The sequence below is a fragment of the Semicossyphus pulcher genome, unplaced genomic scaffold, assembly GCF_022749685.1.
Source record: "Semicossyphus pulcher isolate SPU_LCO1_2020_fin unplaced genomic scaffold, fSemPul1.0.p SCAF_19, whole genome shotgun sequence".
In the NCBI taxonomy this organism is placed as follows: domain Eukaryota; kingdom Metazoa; phylum Chordata; class Actinopteri; order Labriformes; family Labridae; genus Semicossyphus; species Semicossyphus pulcher.
Window position 1 is genome coordinate 20,811,933 of NW_027211692.1, and position 22,788 is coordinate 20,834,720.

At 42.1% G+C, this 22,788-nt stretch overlaps 1 protein-coding gene across 1 annotated transcript in view; it reads right to left on the reverse strand.

Annotated features, from left to right (window-relative positions):
• The window catches only part of lekr1 (Leucine-, glutamate- and lysine-rich protein 1), a 75,266-nt gene that overhangs the window by 21,216 nt on the left and 31,262 nt on the right, over nt 1-22,788 (reverse strand). Inside the window, exons 4-7 of the mRNA XM_069669046.1 lie at nt 20,857-20,934; nt 17,255-17,397; nt 9,430-9,511; nt 1,509-1,586 (exon numbers count right to left, since the gene is read on the reverse strand). Of these exons, the coding sequence (XP_069525147.1) occupies nt 1,509-1,586; nt 9,430-9,511; nt 17,255-17,397; nt 20,857-20,934 (381 nt within the window). The remainder of the gene's footprint in view (nt 1-1,508; nt 1,587-9,429; nt 9,512-17,254; nt 17,398-20,856; nt 20,935-22,788) is intronic.

Sequence of the window (22,788 nt, forward strand, 5' to 3'; positions counted from 1 at the left end):
CCCACAGTAAATCTACACTGACAGGTCAGCGGTGAGTGTAAGCGTCAGAGCGTCAGTTACATAAGAGCAAAGCTGTTTGTTCTCCAACCTTATCAGGCTCATTAAGTCAAGTGCCTGGCATACAAACACAGCAGAACTGGGCCAAACCCTAAGTTCAAACACCCGTCATGTCACAAATCACTGTTGTGTTGTTATGACAGTGACCTTGGCTTTGTCAGGAGAATACACACTCACGCACATACATATGTACATTCAAACACAAAGAAGACTATAAAAAACACTTGGTGAATGTGTGTGTTGGTTGTTGTCTGCTGCAATATTAATCCTCCTTTTATACGTTTCCACCTTTATCAAGAGACAGGTGAGGGAGTTGTTTTTGAAAAGAGTTCAAGAGAAGAAAGAGACAGGCAGACGAAGAGTAAAAAGAGTCGTTAAGTGCTACATCTCTCCTCCTCTTTCTGATGTAAGGAAAGGTTAGTCAAAGAAATAAAAATCCATTAACACGCCGGTATGTCGACTGTCAGGCGGAATCTAAAAACAAACAACAAACAATAATTTGAAACAGTTTAAACAAAGTGAAACTTGACAGATTCACATCCTGTTTTACTTTTTGATTTCCTAAAGCAACCAAAGCTTCTCGAGCAAATAAACACTATCATTAGGCCTCCATGGTCTCCAATTTTCGGCAGTTTGGCGAATGGTTGTCTCCCATTACATTTTCTTTCAGCTCTGGGGGGGCTGCTCCCTCCCACCTACTTCTCATCCCTTCTGAAATAGCCTCCCCCCCCAGCGGAGTGCTATCATATGTTGAGCTGTATAGGAGCCAGAGGGTGAGATCAGAGACTGCTGTGTGGGAAGGGAAATAAATCGACAGTGTAATTGAACGCACCAGGCTGCCAGTGGCTTAGAAAAAGAATACCAGCAGAGTCCATGTGAGAAAATACACACCCCACATACATCTAACGCCTGCATGGAAAGATGAGAGGCTCTGTGTGTCTGTGGGTGTACGCATGTGGGTTGGGTGTGTGTGCACATGTGTCTGCCTGCATATTAGTGTGATGCACCCCAATAGAGGCACCGCTGCGCCTTTGCATAACTACAATATGTGCGTGCCTCTGTGCACAGATGAGTGTGTGTGTGTGTGTGTGAGGAACATGACTCCACGCCAACTAAGGAGTGCTTCCATCTGTTGCGCCAGCCTCACACGAGACTCTGCTGTGTCACTGGCACTTTATGGAGCCTAAGATCTCCTCAACTGATCCAAGAGCAGATCTCAGATGACTCTAATATCCCCGCCTCCCTCTCTCTCTCTCTCTCTCTCTCTCTGTGTCTCTCTCAGAGGAAGGAGTTGGAGAAGAGAAACGGAGCACAGGAAGAACTTGATTTGGAGGAGAATGAGTGGGATGATTACAGGGATTGTGGGAAAGTTGGAGAAGGGGAAGTATGGGAATTTATCACGAGAAAAAAACTAAAGTGCAAAGAACAGGAAAGAGTAGAGGTTAGCATACCTGAGTAGTTTGTCTCTGCTCTCTTTCTCAGAGTCTCTCTCATGGCACAGCTGCTCCTCTCTCTGTCTCTTCTGCTCCCTGGAGACACAAAGTTCATGGCACGGTCACTCGATTTCCAGCATTTGTTGAGTCAGTAAATTACACAGCCGAAAACAGAGTAATAGAGAAAATAGCCACATATCACATTCAGGCAGAGGGAAATATGTTTTTAATATGGGAGTATGTTTTTATAATTTCAAGTGTCACTGAAAACTACTTGAGCAAGATACCAAATCCATACAGCTGGACTCCTACGCTTCAATCTCTATGTGGAAGAAGCCAAGCCGACTGAATTCCCCCTCTGGGATCAGCAAAAGTTCAAGAAGTCCCTCTATATCACGACTGTCTTGGCTTGCACGATACTATTGGTAGTCATTTTACAGCTAAACAACTTTTCATAAGTAATTTAGATGTTTTTAGTTGCTAATTCATGTGTGAAGCCTTGTTTTTCAAACGGCCTCTTCTTCCATGCACAGCTGCTGGCTCGCTCTTGAGAAAGTAAATTGGAAATCAGTTTTAATTCTAATTCTGCGTGCCATGACAGTATGTGCTACTCCTGCCACAAAACCACACGCACACACACACACACACACACACACAAATACACACACACACACACACACACACACACACACACACACACACACACACACAAATACACACACACACAAACACAGACTTTACCCTAACCCTTCTAACCCTGTCGGCTTCTCAGCCTAATCCCCTCTCTGGCGGCATGATCAGTTAATGTGTTTGTGTTTGTGTGTGTGTGTGTGTGTGCGTGTGTGTGTGTGTGTGTGTGACTGTGAAGCTGGCTGTCTAGCCCTGTGACCTTGCAGCCACACGCAATGAGGATACAGAGTGAGAGGGCTCGCACGTCTGAGCTCCCACTCAGACGGCCTGTTTTCACTGCTCATCTACAACAACTGCGTTAATTATAACATTTGTACACAACATTTATACTGTGTAACTAAACATCCTGATTCTGTAAGAAACATATGAGGATGTTTAGAAGAATGTTTTAAATATAAATAGCAATATTATCAACATTTAACAGTGGTGATATGATAGAGTTGACCGCAGACGAACAGAAGCACAGATAGATACACAGGCCGAGGTACACACACGTAATCACAGTAACACACTCACAGCTGTCTGGCACCGGTTACCAGCCTCCCTCTCTTTGTACCTCTCATCACACATCTCCATCCCATTTCCTCTCTCTCTGACTCTATTTTTTAACCCTCTTTCCTCCCAGTGCTGTGACAGCTACTGGTGATTTAGAGCTGTCCACTGAGTGCTCCTACATTCTGCCTATTTAGCCACAGCATACTGTTCGTACTTCACAGGCCACTGTGCCTGTCTCTCGCCGCGATCTGTCTCGCTCCCCTTTCCGTCTTCAAGGTCAGAGATGATATCTGACTCCCAGCTGCTGTCTTAACCTTTCTTTACCCTCTGCTCTGCTGTTTTTGACTTTTTTTCAGAGGTTAAAAGGGAGTTGAGAGGAAAAAGTAAAAGAATAAAGCAGAGGGGGATGTTTTTGTGAGTTACTGTAAGGTGAGAGGTTCAAAGTGCTTAAGAAGTGGCAGAGCATTTTGGGCATTTTTTGCGACTTACATGTGGTGTAAATGGAAAGTTATTTTAGTGCATTATGAAAGGGGCGAAAATTGTCTGAAGTACTTTAAAGGTAAAGTGTACAAGATGTCCTGAAGACACCACTGTCTCCATTCATAATAACTTGCACTGTACAAACTGTATAAGTCACAGTGTGGTTTAATAAATCTAAAGCAGTGTAATGCGAATAAGTTTGCTGGTTGCATAAGACCTAATCAGGGTTACCACAGTGGATGTGAAATGCATAATCACAGCTTGACAACGCACGTCACTCAAATTACAGACTACAGATGGTATACATACCTGTTGCCTTCAGCTGGCTGAGCGTTAATCAGCTGTTGTGGAGGACGAACGCTGATAGGAATCAAAGATTAATCTTCAACCTGTCTTCCTAACCATAATCACACAAAAAAGATGTGCATTCACAAATTGAAGTGTTGAAAACTGTACACACTTAGCCGTACATCTTGTTGAAGTGAACTGGTGTCATGTGGCGCAGGATGGTGAATCTTGACACCTAAATTGTAATGATGTCATCAAAATACCAACCGGCCACATAAAAGGGCAGAACCTCCCTGTTTTTCAGGAACACACCATGTGCAGCATGCGCTCACATGATAACAGAGCCCAGAGAGAAAAAGAAAGAAGGAGGCAAAAAGAGAGTGAGATTTTCTTTTTTTAACATCTGAGATCAAAGAAGAAAACACAGAGTCAGAAGGGCTGTGACTGATTTTATCAAATATGAGATAAACAGAGGACTGAGGTTAGGGAGGGAGGCAGAAGAGTGTGTGTGTGCTAATGTTTGTGCATGTGTGTGTCTGTGAGTGTGTGCGTCAGGCAAATGCCATGGGCAAGATCTTGTGAGAAACAAGATCCTTGGATACACCCCGAGATCAATAGTTATTTCACTGCCTACAGTCAGAGCGACGCTGTGCAAACACACACACTTTGATGCATAAATGCACACGCACAGACGCACACAGAGCAGTCAGTGTGCATCAGACTTATGAGAACAAGCTGTATCACATCAATCACATCAATCCTTTACTCTTTCTCTCTTGACCTTCACTCATTCCAACGCTCCACTCTTTCATCTCTCCTCCCTTGCTCAACGCATCCATCCTGTCTTTCATCTATCTCTCCCTTCCCTCTAATCCATCCTTTCAACCTGGCCTGGCTCTGTGTTGGATGATCCATGTGTTCATCCTCTGATGAAAGGATGAGCTCAACATCTCCTGCCAATCTGGATGCAGCAGGAAGCTTCCCAACACGTTTTACATACATGTCATCCAGACGTTACGGGAGGGGGTCTGCAGTGCTCTCTGCGGTCCTTTAACAACGCTGTCAATTTGCCCCCGGGCAAGGTGCAAACATTAACTGCCAATCATTCTTACAAACTCATAAATCACGTTACAAAAGGTGATCATCACATCATATAGTCATCTTAGACAGCTCTATTCACATGCCACAGAAGAACAAACACTATGAATACTGGAATATGCAGTCTGTGTGTGTGTGCGGATGTGTGTGTCTGTGAACGGTCAGGCAAAGCAAGCTGCCCTTGAGTCTCTATGGCATGCTGATCAGATTGCATGCTGGGATCAGAAGGATTCCACAGCCGCTCACTGTCCTTAGACCGCCCCCTAAGTATGTGTGTATGTGCATTTCCAAGGCAACGGGCTGGCGCCATAGAAACGCAACAGGTGTGGAACATCGACATCGACAGAGGTGTGGGTCAAAGGTTGGGCAGTTGCCTGGGCAGCAACTTAAATACACAAACAAAATGGTACTGTTTGTTCTTGGATCTTGGGCAAGCATCAGAAGTTTGGGAGGCTCTGGAGCTGGTATGATGCATAGTGTGACTGACAGGATACAGACACACACATACACACACATGCACGCATGCGCGCACACACACACACACACACACACACAAACACAAACACACACAGCAGCTGTGGAGCAGGGTGTTTAAACGGGCGACTGATCAGCATCAACATATTTAGTGTCGGACTTGTGGAGTATTGCTCCTTTACTAAAGTTAATGTTAAAACTTCTTCAATAATACCAACTTGTAATGACTGACTTGAGACTTTATAAAATATATGAAACTATGACTTGAATTAAAACTGCATTTCAACCTTATAATTAATTCATGTTAAAATACAGAATTAAAAACTGCTGAGGCCCTGAGTTTTGGTTCCATATCTGCAGAGTGCTGCAGTGTAGACATTATAGACTGCAGAGTTGAGCTGCTTTCCCCCTTCCACAATCCTCTACACACACATACACACACGCATACACACTCCTTATCATGCAATAAAGTCTCCGACTTGAGCACAGACCCGCCTCCTCCTCCTCCTCCACATACACCTCATGCAACATGGCCTTAAGGCTTATTCTTCCTATAGCATATGTCCATATGTCTGGGAGGGTCGCGTGCGACTGCAAACATCCCCTCCATCCTCCCTGTCTCAGTCCTGATCCCTGTAGTGGATGGGCGCGCACATTCCACACACACACACACACACTCACGTATACATACTCGCGTACACACACATGAAGTTGAATGCATGCACACAGCGGCATGTGCAGAGTCGCAGGACAGAGGACGGGGGGTTAATAAAGGGTTTTTGTCTGATAGTAATGCAGGTCTGAGCACTGATTTGTCCCTTTAATCAGTTTGGGGAGAGAATTAAAGAGCAAACCAATTTGTAAAGTGTCTTTTTAATCAAAATGAAGTTACATTATCTTGATATTCCATATTTTATTGGTAATTTATTGGTGCATCTACAATTTCATTTTCATTGAATTTTATATTTCATTTAGCAGACGCTTTTGTCCAAAGCGACGTACATCTGAAAGATAATGATCTATACATTCATCCGGGAGCAATTTGGGGTTCAGTGTCTTGCCCAAGGACACTGCGACATGGGACTGCAACAGTCAGGGATCAAACCCCCAACCTTCCGATTGAGAGACAACGACTCTACCACTGAGCCACAGCCGCCCCATTTAGAAAACTAAAACGATATATAAAAATATTTTGAATCAAAGCTAGCTTTCAATAGTTTAAAATTAAACTCAACACTTTGAAAAAGTTAAATGGTAAATGGACTGTACTTATATAGCGCTCTTCTAGCCTTCCAACCACTCAAAGCACTTTTACACTATATGCCACATTCACCCATTTACACACTCACACACACTGATGGCGAAGGCCTAAGTGCCAATCACCAATCAGATTTATGCTCATTCATACCCAATGGCTATGCTAGTTGGAGCAATTTGGGGTTCAGTGTCTTGCCTAAGGACACCAACGTGTGACTGTAGCAGTCAGGAATCGAACCGTCGATCGAACCCCAACCTCCAATTGAGAGATGACCAATTCTATCACTGATCCAGAGCCGTCCAGTTGAGAAAAAAGGAGACTCAAACATGCCAAATATGATGAAAGGGTTCAGCTATAGATTCGTAGGGAACTACTTGGGGCACCATGCAGCGGTTAGCACTGTCACCTCAAAGCTTAACCTGATAAAGGTTCGATCATGTTAGTGCCTTGCGCATTCTCCCTGTGTGTCTCCCACAGTCCAAAAACTTGCAAATTAAGCTATTTAGTGACTCTAGATATGAATTTGAGTGTTAAAAGTTCTCTGTCTCTATGTCTCACCCCGTTATTTACTGATGTACCCCACCAGCCCCCCACACCCCCTAATAAGTGGAATTAGAGGTATAGCTAATAGATGTATGAGAAGATAAGAAATGTAAGGGGGGGAGGTTGAAGATACAGCACATACACATGTTGCAAAAAAGTCATGTACTGTATGTACACAAACAAAAATGCAGCTCCATTCCCCACACTGCACAAGAGTCTGCCCATAACTGACGGCAACAGCACTTAAAAACGAATGCGTATAAAAGGAGAGAGAGAGAGAAAAGCAGCAGAATCAGTCTTTTCTAAAGGTCAAAAACAAAGTTTCTGACTGTATCATTTGGGAGATAGAAGGAGGGACTGAGGAGGAAGTTATAAAAGGAGAAGGAGGAAACATTAGTGAACAAATGAGCGCTTCATCTGCAGTCTGTCAGGTCAAGTAGTCCTTTAATTTTCTGATCATCAGATAAAAGCAACTTTTAACATTCACTCCCTTAGTGAGGCGGATGTCTGTGGTTTTGTATCTGTGTTATCTGTGTGTGTTGTCCATTTGTGTGTCTGTGTCTAAGGCAGTTAATTTGTCAAATGTTATAAATGATACCACACGCACAAGATTAAAAGGCAAAGCTGATAAAATAAACACCATAACTCAAATTGAGCGATATGTAAAAACATTTGAAAACTTGGTGCAAAGCAGTATCAGGATGGGACCAAACATGGAATCATTTATCTATTTAAAATTATTTGAGAGTAAAAAAAAGGTGGGTTTGCTTCTGATAACATTAGATAGCTCACCGTGCATACAGTATGCATGTAGTTATTAGTGCTTGTTACTGCTTTTGTTAAAAGTACAACGTTAAAACTATATATTATAAATACTATGGAAGCCATTGGAAGCTTACTTCTTAAAAATAGCATAAACAAGACCAAATGTCAACAGCAATGACTGTCTATATAGATGGACGATGCGTCTCCATCCACTCTCATTGCACACAATAGAAGCCAAGATACCCCCTGTGACGGCGCTGCCATCTTGCACTGGTGACGTCATTTGGAGCCAGAAGGGATTGGTGGGCGGAGCCTCCGTAGCCACTTCCACTAACCAAAACACACACTTCACTTACCGAAAAAAAAAACAGGAAGGATCCCGCACGTTGACGTATTTAACAGCAGAACAGCTTCTTGTGTTGGTTTGAAGCAGACGTTCACAGATATGGAATCTTTAGTGACTGTAGTGATTGATTTAGTTACGTTTCCTTTCGCCGATCCTCCTCTAATCCGGAACAGATTGGCTGCAGGAGCCGTATTTATCAACAGAGCTGTCAATCATTCTTTTGACAGCATAAAATAACTAATCAAAAGTAGACTTTTAAAAAAAACACTTGGGCATAACTCAGCATGTTTTTTGATTTTATTTTGACTCATGTCCCATCTGTTAACATGGAGGAGGCGGGCTTTATGACCTATACTGCAGCCAGTCAGTAGGGGGCGATAGAGCTGTTTTGGCTTTACTTTTAGGGAACTGTCATGTCGCCCATCTTTTTATACAGCCATACAAATAGCTCTGTAAGAGAGCACAAGAGTGCTATGAGCTAGATGCTAATGTTAGCTTGCTAGAATGTTAACAATGGCAACACTAACATGCTAATGTTTAGCAGGTATAATGTTTACCAGAAACACTGAGTTAAGATCTTTAGCACGCAAACGTTTACTTATCTGTTAACACTAAACACAACAGTACAGCTGAGGCTAAAAAGGATTTCTTTAACTTTGGTCAAAAATTGAGGCTCTGCCCAAGAAACTTTGACCTGATAATGGCTCTATAAAAAACTAAGCAATCACCAAAAAGATGAATCTGCAAACCCAATTTGAACATTTTCCCTCCACTTCCCGAGACATTTTAGTAAATATAAATGTCAATCTGGTCGTCGTGCCAGAAGAAAAGTCAAAGGATCACCAAAGTCAGTCAGAGTCATCCTCTGAGGACCGTGATAATCTGTGCAAAATCTCTTGGCTATCCAATCAGTGCTGAGATTTTTCAGTCTGGACCAAAGTGGTAGACCGACAGCCATACCATTAGAGAGGCTGTAAAATATGCTTTACTCAATCTTAGGATTAGTCAAGGTTTGTCTGTGTGTGTGTGATTGTGTATGTTTGTGTCTGCAGGTCCAGGAGTTAAGGAGGAGGAAGGATAGGAGGAAAAAAAACGTCAAAGCAGTTGCAAAATGTTTGAACTGATGGAGCTTCATCAGCAGCATATTTTCAAAAGCCACAGGGGCCTATTTTTTCTGAAGTCCTAAACTCCTGACTAGACCTTTGTGTGAGTGTATACAAGTCAAATCCGCTGTTGTTGAAGCTTAACAGGCCCGGTATGTGGAACATGTGCATTTCCTGGTTTGGGTGGTGCCAGTGTGGCTAATCAGAAGGTTTCGATTGGTTGAGGAAAATTATACAAAGAGCCAAGCCCCGCTGTGACCTGCTCTTCATCCGGCATTTTCCACATACCAAGATCCACCTGCGTCCCCATGTGCATGTGCGTGTTTTCATATGCGTGTGTGCATGTGTGTGTGTGTGTGTGTGTGTGTGTGTGCATTTTACCACATACTAGACACTTACTTCAGCTGCTGAGTTAGGTGCTCTTTCTCTTCTCTTATTTTCTGCAACTCCACACTGGAATGCATCAGCTCCTCTCTAAGCACTGTTCAAACACACCACACACACACACACACACACACACAGATATGAGATTACTCGACACGTTGAAGATGGCGTAAAAGCTTACAAAAGCTTCCCTGCCTATAACGCTGACTCAAAGCCAGGCTTGTCACCAGAGGCTGTTACACTGTAAGATTTACAGAGAGGGGGAGACAGAGGAGAGAAAAGAGACAGACAGGTACAGGAGGCAGAGCGTTTCATTACATTGTTACCTCACACTTGAGCTAAGGAGGAAACCTGACACCAAATGAAACTATCTACAAGAGTGACAAGACTGGAAGGATGAACAAAACAAGAGGCGAAGGGAGGAATAACACAAAACAAAGACAGAAGTCCCACACAGAAACACGAGAGTACCTCACACAGGAGGTGAGAAGGAAGAGCGACAGAAACATGAGGGTTGAAAAGAAAACCATGTGGTGAAGTTGAGACACAAGGAAGCAGTTGAAAATGAGAAACAGAGGAAGTGCAGAAGGAGGGGAGTGTGTTAAGAAGAAGGGAGTATGAGGGAATCTGTGCTCAGGGGAGGCCATGAAACAATACACCACTGTCTGGCAGTCTTTGTTTTGTGTGTGACATAAAGTAGCTGCTGTAATGCTACTGTTTCCTGTCTTCACTGTCTGTGCATATTCACCTTGACAGTTATGTACAATGTGTACAAAGTTGTGGGATACAACTTCAGAGAATAAAACGCAACAATAATAAAATGTAACCAAAGCTTTCAATAAGAGGGTAGTCCTTGAAAAGATGAATGAGTAGAGCTGAACCTGGATTCTTTGGAGACATTTTCAATCAGACATCTGAGTGAGATATTCCTGCTTAAATCTTAATTTGCTATGATCTTTCTCGGCCCATCAGGTTGGCTGTTCACCAATGAGTTTCAGCCTGTTAGAAGGAAGTTGTTTTCTTGCCACTGTACCAAGTGCTTGCTGATTAGTGGATTAATGAAGGTGAATAGACTTATTAAAAAAACAGAGCTGAAGAAACTCAAGAGCGAGCACTGAAGCTTGAATAGTGAATAACTCCAGATTCGCCACTTATTTGTGTCTTTAATAGAAATGTTTGGGCTCAAGTGGAAGTAAGATCATTATCATCACACTATTAACAACATCAGTTTTATCATTATTGCTAACACATAACAACCTTTGTAGGCAACAATGGGTGTTTTATAGAGAAGGAGTTCCCTCTTGTTTAAACTCTGAATTGGCAAGGACAGCAGCAGCTGCAGTTCTTCATCAGTGTCGACGGAAAGTTTATTCATCCAAAGTACTTCTGTGCACAAAGTGTTTTGGCAAATCTCACAGCTGACAAGAGAATCATTGTACCATCCACATTAAATCAGTGGAAGTCGAAGAAAATAAGCCTGTGTTAAAATACACTTTTGGTCGGAGTGATGTGCAAGCTGTTACAATCACAGCAACCTATTGTGACGTGACGTATGCATGTAGGAGGCTTCACAGGTCTACCGGAACCTGAGGACCCGGACGGGTTCGGGTCAAACGGGTCCTGTTTGGTTCCGGGTCGCACAATTACAGGTGTCTTAGGGTTCGGGCACGACATTTTGGACCTGTGAAGACCTCTACTTGCATGCCCTATAATTATTGAAAACATAAATTATTTCACAGGTAGTGTCTGTTCATCTTTCTTAAAGTTTGCTGCTTAGTGAAACCAGTACAAGTTTGCGTCGCTGGCTTATATTTACAATTCAAATTCTCTCAACACAGCTTGTACAGTCAAGCATCAGGGACATGACGTCAGATGGATTCTTCATCTATTCTATCTCTTTCTTGTATGTCACACGTATGGGTATGAAAGAGAATGCCTGGTCTTTGCATTTATATTTATGTGATGTTTGATATACAAAACAAAAGTTTGCACAAAGCCTACCCTTGTTTTACAAAGCAGAAAAAGCAGTCAAAAAAGTCACAATAATCTGTGGACGTTTGTGGCAGTGTTGGTATAGGATTGTGTAAGAGAATTGCTTTGTGTCTGTATCTGTGTATTTGTGAGTAGTTGCATGTATGTGTCTTCTGTATATTGAGAGAGTTGTCTGTGAGGGTCCTTCAGAGGGTTGAGGCAGGGCACAGCGGCTGTGGCTCTGGAGAGCTCTCAGACTGATTCAGCAATGTCAGCCTGACATTCTCTCTTTCCAAGAGTCTTTGTTTTCCCTGCTCTCATTCTTCCCTTCTCCGTCTCTCTCCTCTCTTTCTTTCCTATCTCTTTTTCCTTATTCATCCTCTCTCTCACCCGTATCCTCCAGCAACTCTTGTTCTCTCTCTCTCTCTCTCTCTCTCTCTCTCTCTCTCTATCTCTCAGCAGGAAGGGCGAGGGGGAGGAGGTCCTCCGCAAAGCAGCAATACACCGATAATTGCTTTCTGGTCACTGTGACATGACGAGGTCCGCCAGGGTAAAGCAACACACACACACACACACACACACACACACACACACACACACACACACACACACAATTGCATTGAGAAAATCGCACAAAACACACTCGAATCCATGCACAAAGAGCCCCTTGCAGAAAGACACACAAGCAGCACAAAAACACACAGAGACACACTCCCTAATAGACACAGTAACAGACATGTCCAAACAGAAATAATCGTATAAATACTTGATGGAGCAGAAGGACGTTGCAATGAAAGCAAACCAGCCTGTCTGACTTTCTCTACAGTGCTTCTATTATGTGTCTCAGTGCACACACACACATGCACACGCACACGCACACGCACACGCACACGCACACGCACATACACACACGCACACGCACACACACAGTGTGACTTGGTGGCTGTAAATATAACTTAATGGCAGCTAGCCAGCAAGGTACTGTAACTTTTCACAGTGTTGTTACTGGGCTGGTTGTTTGCGGTGCTGTAGTAAAAGAACATGTTCGTAAAGTACTGTTGTAAAGGTACTGCTGTGTTTCTCTTGTTTGAGATAATGACCAGTCTTTATAACAATGCATTCTGATTACCTCAAAAACAGTAAAGAGGTTTTAGATTTGAAGACCACAGACTGAAGGTTTGAAGTGCAGAAAAAAGATGCTTACAGGTTTCCATACATTAACACTGTGAGTCTAGGCTAAATTGTGCTGCTTGTCACAAATATGGTGTTCATCAAGTCTGTACTAACCCAAAAACATCAAATTAATATAATAAATAATCGCATGAGTAGGTGCTCAGATGGTAAATATTAACTGCCGAGACAAAGAAATGCTAACATCAACAACAAAAGCTGGCAAATTGAGCAAACGTATTTTGTGTCAATGTTGTAGAAAGAAAATGTCACTGTAAAAGCAATCTACAAGATGCACATCAGTATCACTGAAACACTTTGAGAAATATTTGGGAGATAAAAGGAACGATGCTTCATGTACATTTCACTAGCTTTGTCTCTGCTAACCTCATCACCAACTCCAGGGACTTTCTCCTTCATGAGCTACAATCATGATGAGGAGGAACACAATAATAAAACACTCCTCCCACAGGTCTTTACCCTTCAGAGTACATACTGCCACATGGGAAAGACAAAACACTCAAATAGAAAAAAAAAAAAAAAAAAAAAAAAAAAACTGAGATATTCAAAGTAAATGTTGTAATCTTGCGGGCATATCAACCTAAAAAATATCTCAGGTTTACATAAGATGTGAAAATAAACATGGCTTAATGTACAGGTCATTTTTTTCAAAGCCCCTGGAAAAAGCCACTGTCACGTAAAGCTGGTGTTCGATCGATGTAATCGATAGAAGCAATAATATTTGAAATTGGCACAAGCGAGAGACCTTGGAGTGAAATATACCATTTTGGCAGTGCAATGGCTCAGAATCCAAAATACAACGAGACTATACCGGTGGATCTTCTAAAAAAAAGTTTGGGTCTGAAGTCTACATTTCAAACCTGATGGTTTTGAACGAGACATGACGTCAGAGGCAAGTGTCCTAGATTGGGGAAGCACTCTGGCCTCCGCCCGATGACGTGTTTTAAATTTTTTTTCCAGGGCCCATTGGAGAAGCAGATAGCATCCTCCGAAGGCACAGAGGTTGAGGTTGAAAATCAGGGAACAGGCCCTTTATTTTGTGACAAATTATCACACATCATCGGCTTGTTTTTCATAAAAAGACTCAAAGTAGGTGTAGGGGCCATAATGTGCTACATGACTCAATTATCATTTGTTTCTTTCACTCCTTTTACAGTATGGTTTAATCACTTCCTGAGATGGCACCTGGGCGTGGGTCACCTTTATTTATTATTATTCATTATAACTGTTTAGTTGGGTGGCTGGATTTCAGACAAAGAGGGCGAGTTTCTGGTGAGCGTCACATCACGTTACATTTTGCTTTTTGTATTAGACATCGATTGTCAGTCTTTTGTTTTATAAACAGTCAAACATCTGGACTTTGGATTGATTTTGGTAGATGGACGCGTCACAAATAGAGCCCACTTAGCCTCTTTAGCGCAGCGTTTTACCATCATAGTCACAACAGAAAGGGAGAAATACAACACACACAACTGATGAACTGACGAATTATTTTTGCATGAATTATATTCAAATAAATGTATCTTACACTCTCTCTCAAACAAACATGAGCACACCAGGCACCTTCTGTTATGCTGGGATGTATGTAGAGTGAAGCAATGTATAATGTATAACACTCTGTGACACTATAGGGTCCTGTTGATACAGCTACCTTTACAGTCACCTATTAACACTCGCACAGCTGCACCCTGGAATTCTTACGAGAGCCTACATAACTATAATATCACAGTCTGAGGTGGTTGGGTGCCACAAACATTTTTGGGTGTCTGCCTGGTTTATTATGCGTAATAAAAGCAAAACTTCTGAACCACAGCAGTTTGGAAAAAAACATGGCATACTGGATTGCAGAGACCTAGAGGAGTGAAGCTGTTACAGCCGCAATAATTTGGAGCTACAGGTACCAAAAATGATACAATTAAAAGATATAATAAGATACACCAGTAATAGTGGCTTCTGTTAATTTCATTTAGGATTTTTACTGTATCCTGGTGGATGTTTTTATATCAGTGAATCTGTTTATTTCTATAATGGCCAACTCCTGCCTAAACGTACATCATAGCATCCCTGTATTATTCATACTACAGGGCTTACAGACAGCCAGTATAAGACAGACAGAAGCCGACAGACGTGGACACTGTGCTAGACAGTGTTGATGTCAACGATAGCTCTTTGCTAGGTTAGGTGAGAACATATTTGATGTTCCTATATTGCTGTTGTCACTAACAACACACACACATACATGGTTAGCTTCCAGGGAAATAGATACCAAAGAGTCTAAGGATGGCCCAGGGTTATGGCAGATGGCTGCGGTTCAGGGATTGGTCACACACAGACACACACAGACACACACACACACACACACACACACACACACACACACACACGCACATACAGATTCATAAACCCTTAGTCACTCTTAGTCACGGCCTTTCACCTGAATGTTGCTGTCAACTCTCTGTCCTCCTTCCAAAATGATTTAAAACTCCCACACTCTCTCTGTCCATCACCTTCCCATCAAGTTGTAAGACTCAGCTGCTGACATCTGCACAAAATGAACAGATTAATTATGTCTTCATGTCTTTCCCTGCTCGCAGTGCTCGTCTTTGTCTTGCTCTCTGTAAAATTCCACACCCCTCGAGGTAGTTCCCCCGTCTCCTCCCTCTTCTTCTCAGCCTAATCATAAACCACATTCATGTTCACGTTAGGCAACCTGCTTATGTTTCCCTCTGCCCCCTCCCCCCTCCCTCTTCTTTCTTCTGCTGTTTGCTATAACCACATAACCCTGATAGACAGGTAGCAAAGTTTAATTGCGAGCTAACGCCCATATCAGTTTGAAGTCAAATGCGGGTGAGTAGCTAAGGTGTGTGCTCTGAACACGTCTGTGACTTAGCCCAACAAAAGCCAAGGCTTTCCACTCATCCAGGCCAGGCCCATTTTCAGGGACGTAATGCAGATTCTTGTCATAAAAAACTTATTACTAAACATTAAATGTTTCATATGTCATTCATGTACATTTCAATGAAAAATCTATTAATGATTGTTTGGAGGACAGTGAGGATGTTACGGTGGATAGCAGTAGGATTTATTAATAAAAGAAGGCAAATACAAATGTGCAAATAAAGTACTTAAAAAAAGATATAAAAAAATACGGAATACGGAAGTAACAACAGCTGTACAACGCAGAAAAGGCTTTTTAAGTTACTATGACACTACAAATGCCTATAAGAAGTCTGCTCATCCGGCTTTCTTGGGGTGCTTGCGTAAGCTAGGAGCGACCGGTGAAAGGAGTTCGCTTCATAGTCGTACAGGCCACGTGGAGTCGGTGGTGGTCTCTGTGGTGCAGGGCCTGGGAGCCTGAAAAGCAGCAGCTCAAAGACTGACCTCTGGTTCTCCCGAACTTTCCAACTCATCCTCTGCTGGGTTGTGCTGACCCTCTCCCAGAGATTCATGATCCATGTACCTCTGCACTATTTATTACTTTATCATCACTTTTCACTTGCTTTCTGCAATCCTGACCCGTGAACTAGCTGGACGAAAGTGCAGCTAAAGATTTTAATGTAGATAATGTAGTCATCAAAAGAACATGCATGCCAACTGTTAAATTTTTTCTGATAGACCTATATGAACCCATTAATGCAGAATTTTTTTGTTTTTGTGACTAAATTATATGGATAATTATGTATTATAATAGTACTGTAATTTTTTTTTTAAACAATCAATTTTTCTTTCCTCACCAAAAATGATTAATTATTGTAGTATTTACATCATCAGATCACCCCATACTCACCTGATAGTTACTATTAGTTGCTTTCTGGGTAATAAGACACAAAACACTGTCACCATATATGCTGTGCCGTGTGTGTTTATAGGCATGCATTTGTTTATGTATGTGTGCGTTATTTGAAAGCATCTGTTGGTTCGTGCAGCAGTTTCCTTTCATGCTCACATCAATGAAAAAATCCTCACAGAGCATCAATACAAACAGCAGATTACTTTCTTTTTCTTCCCCTTCCTCCCGTAAACTCTCCTCTCTTCCCTCCCTCTCTGCAACACACAAACACACACCATCACGCACTTGCATACACATGTACACTTGGCAGCTGTTTGAAACGTGCAGCAGAGAGAAAAAGACCCGCCCAAGAGGTGAGCCAGAGGTTTGATCACCTTCAAGCATTTACTGTCAACTATGAACAAACACACACACACACACACACTAAACCTGCAGTTCTGCGTAACTTGCTTGCAGTCTCTTTAGAGTTTATAATAAGAGTTTCATTACTTTACAACATTTACAGACACACACACACACACACACACACACACGCGCGTGAACACACACACATTCCTCTCTGCATAAATTATCTTAGTTAGTGTGTGTAGTGACAGTAAAAAAACATATGCACAAACACATTTTTGTTATCCTTTGTGGGTTCTTCCCTCTGAACTAAAAGAGTCCATGCCGCAGTAAAACTAATATTTATTCCTGCTGAGAGATTGTTTCTCTTTACCTCCTTTTTTACAACATTTTTCTCTCATGTCTGCAGCTCAGTATTAAAATACTCATAAATTAACCTCTTTTTTTTCTCTCTTTTCCTATGTTTACAAATCCTCAAAATTTGAAGCTTAAGTAAGTGTGTGTCTGTGCATCAGTGTGTGTGTGTGTGTGTGTGTGTGTTACCTGCGAACACCTGTTTGCTGTGCTGCAGTATCTGAGATCTGAACATCTGCCAGGCCCCCATCAGCTGACTGAGGAAACCACGTACATCTCTGAGCTCGGAGAGCGTGGATGCCAGGGCCTGCTGCTGTCGCACACACGCACCTCTGAATCAAACACACACACAAAACAACAACTTTGAAAAAAACTCCTAAAAGTCCTATTTAGGCTCAATAAATGAATTGCTTTGTTGTCTGATGTCTGATCATCTCATCAGAGCTGTCACATAAAGATTGAGAAAGTACTGTTAAAGCTTCCTGAGCAGCCGTGGCAAGTATCTGTACAAGACAACACTAGCCATGTAAGAGTGTGTCATAGAAAAAATGTAGTTGGAATCCTAAACTTGCAGGGAAATTTTTCGTGCCACTCTCTCTCCCTCCTTAACAAATACTTTGACTATGACTCTTAACCCATCATTGCTCCGAGGTGTTCATTATAGGTGTATGTGAGAGCAGAGGACTGTGGTTACCGCTCCCCGGAGTGAATGTGTGTAACTTCTGAGGCAAAGCATTTCTGAAAAAGAGCATACTGTACGGGCTGTGAGAGCATCCCCTGGATAGATGAAGGTGTGTTAAAAATGCAGATGCTCTTTCGTTGCAGAGAGGTTCGCCCAGCTTATTTACACTGTATGTCAATGTCAGAACTTAGAGAGTCACACAGTGGTCACACTTACACATTTAAGTATTTCAGTCTGAAAATGAGCAGTCTTATAATTATTATCTTAATTATCTCTTAATTATCTTATTATCCTCTAAAATGTCATTACATTTTAACATGTGAGACAGACTATATAACTATAAATGATGCACAAGTTAAAATCTGGAAACAGATCTCTGATAGGAGTGCTGGTTTTCAGCATGCGGCCCTCAGCCTCTGGTCCTGTCTAAAAATGACTGCAGTAGGACAGGCCAACATGTGGATGTTAAGGCTAGTTCAGATCAATGATTCGCAACGCCAAAGATGACAAAATGGTTTTAGAATGTTATAGAGAAAATTGCAGCGGAGTGAACTGGTTAGTGGCAGAACGTCTAAAGCCGTTGCCTGGAGTTGCAAAAGATATGACTTGTCAAATCTCCAACTGCAGTTTTAGAACTGAATAATGTAGCTATTTCACTTCAGCCAATCAGGAAACAGCATACATTGGTCTCTGGCGCTGCAGTAGCTAAAGACAGCTCCAGATCCCGTCTTTCCTAACTCTCCGTTTTCGCTGTTAATTAATCAATGATACAGCCAACATCACTGTCATCCATTTCTTTTTATAACGATAACAGAAATCCAGCTAGTTAATTCATGTAACCTAGGCGTAATACTAATGTTATAGTATTAACTAACATTATAGTATTAACGCAGAAGTAGTAGTGGGGTATGTCAGTGCGTCGTTGCTATGAAGACCGTCACCTCCGTCTGCGTGTTGCATTGCGTTGCTTTGATGTGAACAGACCCGTTTTAGAACATTTACGATCAGATGATTCTTTTGGCAGTTGCATCCAGCCTCGTTGCGAATCATTGAGCTGAACTGGCCATAAGAGTAATGCCAGGCCATGTAGAGTTCTGGCTGCGCTTATCAATATTTAGTCAATATGAGCAGTTGTGCACATGACCTGCTGGGAGGCACTAAGACAATACAATCCATGAGTCCAGCTTGGGACTGTTTTGTCATGTCTTTATTTCACCTCACATGTATATCATAAATTGATGACAAAAAAACGAAATAAATAAATGTAAAAAATAATTATTAAAAAAGTATATTGCCAATCTAATTAGGAGTGCATTGCCTGCTTAATACTAATTTTAATACTAAAAATTTAATTTGACTTTAGCAATTGATTTACCAAATACATAATGTGACTTTAGTGTCAACTCATAAAATAATGTCTTGTTATTAGGTGGTTTAAAAGCACAGCTGTACCACCTTTTATTTTGAAAATTAGACAGATGGGTAAAACGGGATTCACTTCACACATCAGATCCAGGCCAAATCGAGCACATGATTACACTCTGCCATCAGTTTGAGCTTGCATTCAGAGTGAGATCGAGCAGCAAATAATTATGAGTGAGAGAAGCCTCATTGCTTGCTCAAATGTAGTTACACAATCCCCCCTCATCCTGTCCTTACTCGCATACAAATCTGATCTGCTCCTATAAAATATGAGCCTAAATACTCTCGAGTGAGCTGCAGCTTAAACAGTGCATAAATTGTTCTGACTTATTTTGTCATATCAGAGAGAAATTGATCATTAAAGAGAGAGAAAAACAGGCAGGACATAAAGTAAATAAAAGAGAAAGGGAAAAAGAGGACTGATGAAACCACAATGTCCTTAAAAAAGGGCACAGCCATGTTTTACAGCACTCTCTCTTTCCGTCTCTCTCTTTTTTTCCATCTCTCACTCTTAAGGAAATATGTTCAGACGAAAAGCACTTTGAGTAACATGAAAGATCACTGGTTCAGCTCACAGAGTCACACACACACACATACGTGCACACACACGCTCAATCAGGTCACAAACCAATGCAAAGCGTGGACGTGGAAAACTAGAGTGCTGGAATAGAACATTCTGTTATTCCAAGAACACTTTTGAAGGAACATGTGGGTGAGAGCACACGGAACAGTTTCCTTTTTTCTTGCGCAAACACACACACACGGATACATTGCAGTATACACACACCTGCACGAGCACACACAAGCCTGTGTAGTCACAGAGCAACATCATGAACATGGCTGGGTGTTGCGTGCAAAGTGATGTGACAGTTTTTGAGAGCTCAGCGGGGTTTGAGTGGTTGTTGTGTTTCTTATTCAGGGTTTGTGGCTTAAGGTGATCAAAAATGAACGGCGTCTCAGACGAGACGGGATGAGAGGGGAGACCGTGAGCTGCTCTGTGGTGCCTGAGAGTGTGTGTGTGTGCGTGCGGAGTGGAGGAGAGCATGGGCACGGCTTGTCACGAGAGCCAGTTTTATAATGTCAGATGACATAAATCATAAGGCTGACGGCACCAAATGGAGACACAGATATGAGCCAGATCTGTCATCGGTGATAAGGCTAAGATAGTGAAAAACAGAGAGAGAGACTGCATGCGTTTGCTCACCCGATGGTTTACTCATTTAGCAGCTTTCTGTGTCAGCAACCTGAATGAAACATTTCTGTTCCCTGACGTCTCATCTCCTCCATCCCACTCTCCTCATCTCCACCTCCACCTCCACCGCTTGCCTCTGCTCCTCTCCTGCTCATCTTTCAAATCCTCCCTTTGTTTCCAGGAAATAACGAGCGGGTCAGCTGAATTAACTTTCTCTCCTCTGTTTTTCCATTCTCTTTTTATTGTTTTCACTCTATCATCTCACACAGTTGTTTCCCATCTGCCCTGGCTTTCCTGCCATGCATCTGGTCAAGCAGCTTACGGCCAATCAGGCTGATGCAAACACACGCTTTGTTTTCTTTTGGTCATCTTTTGTTTTTCTGATTTGTTTCCATCCTGCTTTGGCATTACTAAACCGTTATTGCACTGTTCTACCCCCTCTTTTCTGTGTAATTTTATCTTTCTTTGTCTTCTTGTATCACCTTATTACCTTACCTGAGGATTTCCCCTCGCTGCTTCTCTTTTCCAAGTAATTCCTCCAACTCCTCCTTCGTGGCAGCTGCTGCCGCCAGCCTGTTGAGCAAGAGCATGAGAATGGAGAGTCGTGAGCAATATTCCCTCATTAGAGAACCTAATCCAAACGTAATGCCACTGTACTCCCATGGGGTTAAATGAGCTTATAGATGATGCAACTTTAATGATAGAGAGCAGAGGGTGATCTGATGAAATGTGATGAGATGAAAAATTGAGATGTTCCTCAGAGGTAATTGATATAAAGAGATAGGCTTCCCTCTCAGCTCATGTCATCCTGTTACTGATCATTTGATACGTGATAAATGATTATTTCAATATGAGATTATTGAATAGAAAAAGAAGAGAGTTACTGAATACCCTGAAAGTGCGACAGAGCTAAAGTTGCTTGAAGTTCCATGCATGATAGCCAACACAAGTGTCTGTTCCTGTATCCATTACCCACACTGACTGTGTCAGACACTGAAGTGCATACTCATGCGTGGCAAGGTAGTCGCCCCTACCTCTAGCACGCAGCACACTTAACCCACACTTGATGCACACTTATAGGAGCGCTATTCAGTGTATCCCATAATTCACCATGGTCTGCTGCACTAGTTGACACTAATGTGCCCATAAGCTAGGTTTATGACCAACATAGTGTACAGACACGCAGAGGTTTATGTTGTTGACTACTTGTAAATACAGCATCATACATGTGAGGATATTGGGACTGACCCTCATCCCTCACTGCCTTTCAGCAGACGCTGTCATAGATTCCAGACGGGAGGAATCCAATTGGACAGACAGATTCCAACACAACACATAAACATCGTGACTGTGTGACTCGGGCACTGAGAAAACAGAGGAAACACATCCTGTTTTTTCCTTAAACACATCAAATAAGCACTGACAGCCAGGCAGACAGAGGAATAAACATAATGAGCAGTCAGGATTACCAGGAGCAGACCAGACAAATAGAGACTAAAACCAGACAGGTTATAATCATGACCGACAAAGTTTAATCATGAAGTGTAATTGAGATGAGATGCAAAGATCCTGCCAGGGGGTTTTCTGCTTATTGGCACCACTTAAGAGACAAATGTGAAGAGATTTGATAGTGTAGGAGAGATGTTTCCAAGATAATGATGCTAAGGATTCCCCTCTGATGAGCAGCTGGAATGATTTGTTTTTGTCTGTTCAATGACAGATCTCTAAATCCCTCGCTATCCTGACTTAACATTAAATCGTTAAGGGTATATTTTATAAGTGGATTATATGGAGTGGTTTATATGAGGTCAGCCCTTACTCTGAAGGGGACGAAGCCGACTTCTATATCTTTATGCACATTTGCACCGTACTGTTTTGCACTAACTCTACTCATTTGCACTACCGCCATACAGCCACTGCTCAATGTCGCAGTGTTTAGTTGTAAATGTAGTAGCCTTTTGTCTCTGATTGTATTATTTTCTTACGAGCTTAAGGGGGGTGGGAGGTTGGGGTGACAGATGTGTGATGTCATATGTCTTGTAAGCTACTATCGATCTATATGTCCATCCATCCATCCATCCATCCACCCATTCAGCCTTGTCCTGCTTGAAATCCAGTTGTTTTTTACACCAGAGGGAATCCTGATCTGAACACTGCTACAGCTGCTGTAGTGACCACACAACATACACGCTTTAGGGTCCATTTATCAAACATTCATAGTTTTTACCAGCTGAAAACAACCACTTGTTGTCACCTGACTGAAAGATCACATGTCATGTAATGACATCAGGGCCAGCTCCATTCGCTGACTGCGCTAAAGCATCGAAGTGTTGAAATTACTATTAATACGTAACTTGTATATAGGTTTTTATTAATAAATAGCTATAGAAAACCTTTTTTTCCCTCTGGGTTACCCCAAAAGAACAG